General features: G+C 28.8%; 1 protein-coding gene across 2 annotated transcripts; it reads left to right on the plus strand.

The window, feature by feature from the left end:
* Positions 1 to 318: 318 nt before the first annotated feature.
* LOC112462892 (leukotriene A-4 hydrolase-like) lies at positions 319 to 4,243 on the plus strand. 2 transcript variants are annotated; one of them, XM_025028956.1, is made up of 11 exons: positions 319 to 448; positions 912 to 1,024; positions 1,096 to 1,247; positions 1,334 to 1,445; positions 1,508 to 1,576; positions 1,873 to 2,158; positions 2,317 to 2,663; positions 2,805 to 3,056; positions 3,154 to 3,464; positions 3,690 to 3,961; positions 4,118 to 4,243. In XM_025028956.1, the coding sequence occupies exons 1-10, from the start codon at positions 400 to 402 to the stop codon at positions 3,916 to 3,918; spliced, it is 1,920 nt and encodes a 639-aa protein (XP_024884724.1). In that variant the 5' UTR covers positions 319 to 399; the 3' UTR covers positions 3,919 to 3,961; positions 4,118 to 4,243. The 2 variants fall into 2 exon arrangements, with proteins under 2 accessions (XP_024884724.1, XP_024884725.1); XM_025028957.1 differs by having other exon boundaries at positions 4,121 to 4,243.
* The last annotated feature ends 1,404 nt before the right edge of the window (positions 4,244 to 5,647 follow it).

Below are 5,647 nucleotides of genomic sequence, written 5' to 3' on the forward strand. Positions count from 1 at the left end.
CTGAGTATTTAAAAAATGAAGAAACCAAGTCTATGACAGTTTGATTTTTTAAATTTACCTAATTTGGATATGTTTTTGCGCGAGGAAGCAGTCACTTTGACAGAGGAACGTGCAAAGAGAAGGGGCAAAAAAGGCCCCGGGCACCGGTGGCAAAGTCTGTTACCAGTCAAACTTTTATTCAATTGCGGAAGAGGGCGTAAAATTTACGCTATACCCCAGGTGCAGTTTTCTCTTTGTACGGCTCTGCTTTGACATCGGACATTATAATAAACAGAATATGCCAAACAAAGGAAAACGGGTAGGAGTTAAGAGTAATACTGTGCCTTTGTGCGATCAGTTCAGGCAGAAAGATCTATTACCGCAAGTCATTTGGAAAGGCTATAACGTATCTGTCCTAAAATGGATTTTTCAAGATCTATTATAGATCCACATTCTTTTGCGGAACCAGGTATTTAATTATTTAATTGTCTACATAAACATAATATATAAAACTTCAAGTTTATTTATTTATTTTCTTCTTAAAGAAATAGAATAAGGAATATTTGCGGAAATTATTAAGATGTTTGAAAGACGAAACTGTTGCACACATATTATATATAATACTTAGCTCTTTAAAAATTTATAATTTTTAAAAGTATTTAGATTATTCGTTCGATGCAGTTTTAATTAACAGATAGCATTCTACGCATTTCATTGAATACATAAAATATATTGCTCTTACAATTAGCATAAAAATCTGAAAATTGTGTGCATTTTACAAATAATATATCGTACACGTTATTACCATAATGATTCTCATTTCAACTGTGTTATTATTATTATTATTTTTTGTCATGTACTTATTCATTATATCTATATATTATTACTTATTACTCATGTTTTTTTTATTTCTGTATCTTTTGAATTATAAGAATTGGCACGTGTAAAAAATACCAATTTAGAATTGATTGTGGATTTTGATAACAAAGTTCTCAAAGGAAAAGCGATTTTAACGATAAAAAGGAAACCTTTGGCTAGTGAAATAGTAAGTAAATGTTTTCCTTCGTATCAAACAATGATTTTGTCTGTTATTAATATGTAATATCGAATAATTAGATTTTAGATAACCTCAAACTTGTTATATCAAGTGTCACAAACGTGCTCGATGGAAAGCCTTTACGTCATCGCATTGTAAAATGTTCTGCCCTTGGAAGTTTATTTTGCGTAGAGTTACCACCAGCTGTTGATATTTACACTTTTAACCCTGAGTAAGTATAAAAGATTTGTCGAAAAGTATAATTACTAACAATTATTAATTTAAGAATTTAATACACCCATAATGCGATACTTTCAGATGTAAAATTCAGATTGAATACAAAACAACTGAAAACTCTCCTGCATTACATTGGCTAATACCTGCACAAACTGCCGATGGTAAACATCACTTTCTACTGTCTCACAACAAGGTAAACTGGCAAAACAAAGACGTTTTTCTATATTAGATTATTTAAAGATGTCTATTTTTCAGCTAATATATGCTAGAGCATGGTTTCCCTGCCAGGATACACCGTCTGTCAAATCTACGTACACCGCTAATGTAAGAATTTTATCACAGTAGTATTTGTATGCATTCCATACTTATTCATTTATATGAAACGACATACAATTGATTGACATTATTGACATTATTGATAAAAGTGGTAAAAATTTGCAATAAAATATAATTCGTTAATTCGTCAAAAAGTGATTAAGTATCTATAGAAAACATTTGAATAATTTTAAATATTAAAACTTATTTTCTTAAAAATTAAATTTTTGTATACACTTTTAGTTAAATTTAAATAAAATATCAATTTAATTCATAATCATTGTCTATTAAATTTTATTTCTTAGATTTCGGTACCAAAAAATTATAGAGTTGTAATGTCCGCAATTTTGAATAATGAATACGAGAGTGGGGAACTAAACGTATATGAATTCCATCAAATGAATCCGGTACCATCACATGCGGTGATTATTGCTGTGGGCTTATTAGAGAAAACAAAACTTAATGCAAAATCAAATATATTCGCCGAGAGCAAATTTATTCGCGAAAGTATCGATACGTTTGAGACAAATTTTAGTAAGATTGAAAGAATGTTGGAGATTGCCGAAAGTATGTGTGGATCTTATTTTTGGGGTAAAGTATAAGTATATTATGACTAAACTTGTTGACCTTTTGGTTTATTTAAATTTCTACATGCAATTAATGAATTTTATTATTGCGCATTATAATTTCTCTTTTTTTGCATATTGTTATTATTTTTTGCTATTATATGTAAAACGATGTCTCTATAGAAAGATACGATATATGTGTGCTTCCACGAAGTATCGCCCATTTCGAAATAGAATGTCCATGCGTGATATTTATTCCACCGACTCTACTTTATGGAGATTTTACTTGTGTCGGTTTATTTGCTCGCAACATCTCACAGAGCTGGACAGGAAATTTAGTTACGTGTTGCAATTATGAGAATTTGTGGTTAAATAAGAGTTTCAACATTTTTATAAGTAGAAAAATTGAAAGCGAACTATTAACAGAAATATTATTTTCTGAGCGTCACAAGGCACATATATTACCAGAGATTAAACATGACATTAAGAATTTTCTTCAGTGCGAGGGACTAGAAGATCTGCGAAAAATGGTATGGTATATATAAACATTGATTAGATCAAAGAAATAAAGTAATAAATAATGTTACTAAAAAACAAGATTTTATATTATACACACAACAAACACACATTCTTGCATTTTTACTGTATTAGCTTTTAAAATTGTATTATAGGAATTTGACTTGCTAAAGTGCTTAAAACCCAATTTGACGAATTTGTTGCCCTATGAAGCTACTAAATACGTGCCTTATGAGTGGGGATGCGTGCTCTTAACTCATCTAGAGTACATGTTAGAAATAAAAAAGTCTTCGGTATTTGAACCATTTCTTAAATCTTATTTTCTCAAATTTGCCTTTAAAAGTATAAACACTCAAGATTGGATAAAGTACTTGTATCTATATTTTTCTGACAAGAAAGAAAAGAAGGTAATATGTCTTTTATACGTACAAACACTACAAACTACACTTTCACTAATATTCATACTTTAGCTTTTAAAAATAATCACTTTACTGTTGTTTTCAGATATTATATGATCTTACATTGGGCAAGTGGCTCTACGATATTGTTTCTCCACTTATGGTCCCATTGTTCCCATCCGCATCGGGAATGACTAAATGGGAAACAAAATGTTCCGACTTAGCGGATAGATGGGTTAAATGGAATTGTAAAACCGATAGAATACCTCCTATGTTAATAGATGAAAGGCACCCTTGTGACGCTGAGAAAATAATATTTTTAAGCAGCCTACATACTTCTTATGAAAGTTTGACCATACACAAACTGAGATTAATTTCATGTCGTTACGCTTTTGATTGCCAAAATGCTAAAATACGGTAAATATCTTTTACAGAAATTCAATACTGTAAATGATTATTTGGCTAGTAATTAATTACTTATTTTTAGTGTTAAAAGCAATGTTAACAGTGCTTTTAATGCTCAGAATAAGTAATTAATCACTAGTCAAATAATTACTTACGGTATTAAATTTTTGTAAGCGCGACGCACATCTTAATTCAGATTAACAAACTATTACTTAACGTAAAACGCATATATCGCAGATGTCTTTGGCTGCTATTGTGCATTAAAGTTCGATGGGTTGGAAAAGTGGAATCAGCTTTGTACTTTGCCAGTCAAAATTGTTCGCCAGATTATGCATGTGATATATTTCAATATTTGTACGAGTGGACGGAAATGCGTCCAATAGCGATCAAAACATATATTTACAATAAAGGCAAGATGTTATATGAAACCAAGGAGAAATTGGCCACTATTTTACATCTAAATTGATAATTATCTGGTTAATAATTAACTTAATTTTCTTTTTTACAAGGTGAGTCATCAGTAACTGTAATATAAAATAATTCATTTATTATATGGAAAGAAACGCTTGAAAAATATTAAATTCTCTATGAAACAAATATAGTAAAAACTAATTCCTTAGCACGCACTTTATATAAGATAACATCGTTGAAATTTAAAATGTCAGCAGTTGCAGAGCCAATGATTGGAGGTAGTTTGGTTCGCTGTGAAGCACGATGATAATTCCCGTTAAATCATCAAAAATCGTATAAATTTGTAAAAATGAAAAAAATTTTTTGTATACAGAATATCATGCATGTAATTAATTGTAGTAATGTAATTTTTTGTATGTAATATAGATATATCTGCATAAGTGTCTAAATTTCACTTTCCTTACAAAATGGACTATGCGTATTATTGAAATCAACTCTTGACAAGAAGTTTGAATCTTGGATTTATGTAAATAAATTCTCATTGTTATTTCCTTGATTTGTTGCGTTATCATAACTTTCACTTTGTCTATTTGATTTAAAAAATTATTAAATAGGGTAAAAGAATTGTTACTTTATATTTTGAATTTGAGACAAATTTATAATGTATATTACTAATGTTAAATATTTTTAGTTTTTAATTTGTAATATATTAGGATCAATTTTCATTGTCTATCATTTTCGCGACACCTATGACGTTATTGCTTATGGATTCTGATATCCATATGATGATCCTAATAACGATTGTCGTTTGCTAGATTTAAATTGCTAATAAATTGCAAAATGATTCGCATTTCAGCGAATTTGTGCGCTAAAATTGAATAAATTATTAAATATTTAATGCTCAAAAGAGTAACAAATTAATTAATGATAATGATTAATGATTAAGTCGCAACGAAGTGTTAGCGTTGTAAAATTTGTATTTGTGATAAAATAATCTACAGACGTTTCGGTTTGTACTAAACCATTCTCAGTGTAGAGTTACAAAACCGAAAAAAATTAAGATATAATACACATAATTATAATTACAAAAAAGACAAAGAAATTAAGACATAGTACCTATGTATAAATATAACTACAAAAAAAGAAAGATTAAAAACAATTACTAATTAAAACACAATACACATAATTATCGCATAAGAAAATCGCTGTGTTGTAAATTTCGACGAATCACACTGTAATGTTGTAAAAAATATTTTCTAATGCTTACTGTTTTGGTTTACAAATAAATGGTGTTACATATTAAAAATTTTAGGTCACACATAAGCCGATTTCCATTTGACGATCTGATATATCATACCGATATACATAATGTCAACTTGTTGATAAACGTCGAGACAAACGTAAATTTTAAACAACACATACAATATCATTATCCACATTAACAATCACATAACAAACGTTATAAATTTTTACTCAGTAAATTTAAATATAACTGAAACATTGATTAATTAGTCCCTAAACAGAGATATATCAAGAGTTATCGCTCATTGAGAAATTGTAAATAGTATACCTATCTCTTATTTTACAGAATACTTATCATATATGCAGTTATAAGGTACAAGTCAATAGTATTTTAATACCTTCAAGATTCTTACAATTGTGACTACCTCCAAATTATTTTTTTACAAATATAATTGTTTTCGGCGTTTTCATTGTTTCTAAATTTTTGAAATTTCTATATTTGCAAAGTTAAAGTATTTAAATATTGTATATTTCAAGATGAT

The sequence above is a fragment of the Temnothorax curvispinosus genome, unplaced genomic scaffold, assembly GCF_003070985.1.
Source record: "Temnothorax curvispinosus isolate PA1 unplaced genomic scaffold, ASM307098v1 QBEX01012909.1, whole genome shotgun sequence".
In the NCBI taxonomy this organism is placed as follows: Eukaryota; Metazoa; Arthropoda; class Insecta; order Hymenoptera; family Formicidae; genus Temnothorax; species Temnothorax curvispinosus.

What these genes read in the sequence shown, in the direction of transcription:
- LOC112462892 (XM_025028956.1), top strand. Translation starts at nt 400, where the DNA reads ATGGATTTTTCAAGATCTATTATAGATCCACATTCTTTTGCGGAACCA. An exon ending in TTCTACTGTCTCACAACAAG is followed by an intron (nt 1,446 to 1,507) that starts GTAAACTGGCAA and finishes TCTATTTTTCAG; the next exon opens with CTAATATATGCTAGAGCATG. An exon ending in TGCCAAAATGCTAAAATACG is followed by an intron (nt 3,465 to 3,689) that starts GTAAATATCTTT and finishes CATATATCGCAG; the next exon opens with ATGTCTTTGGCTGCTATTGT.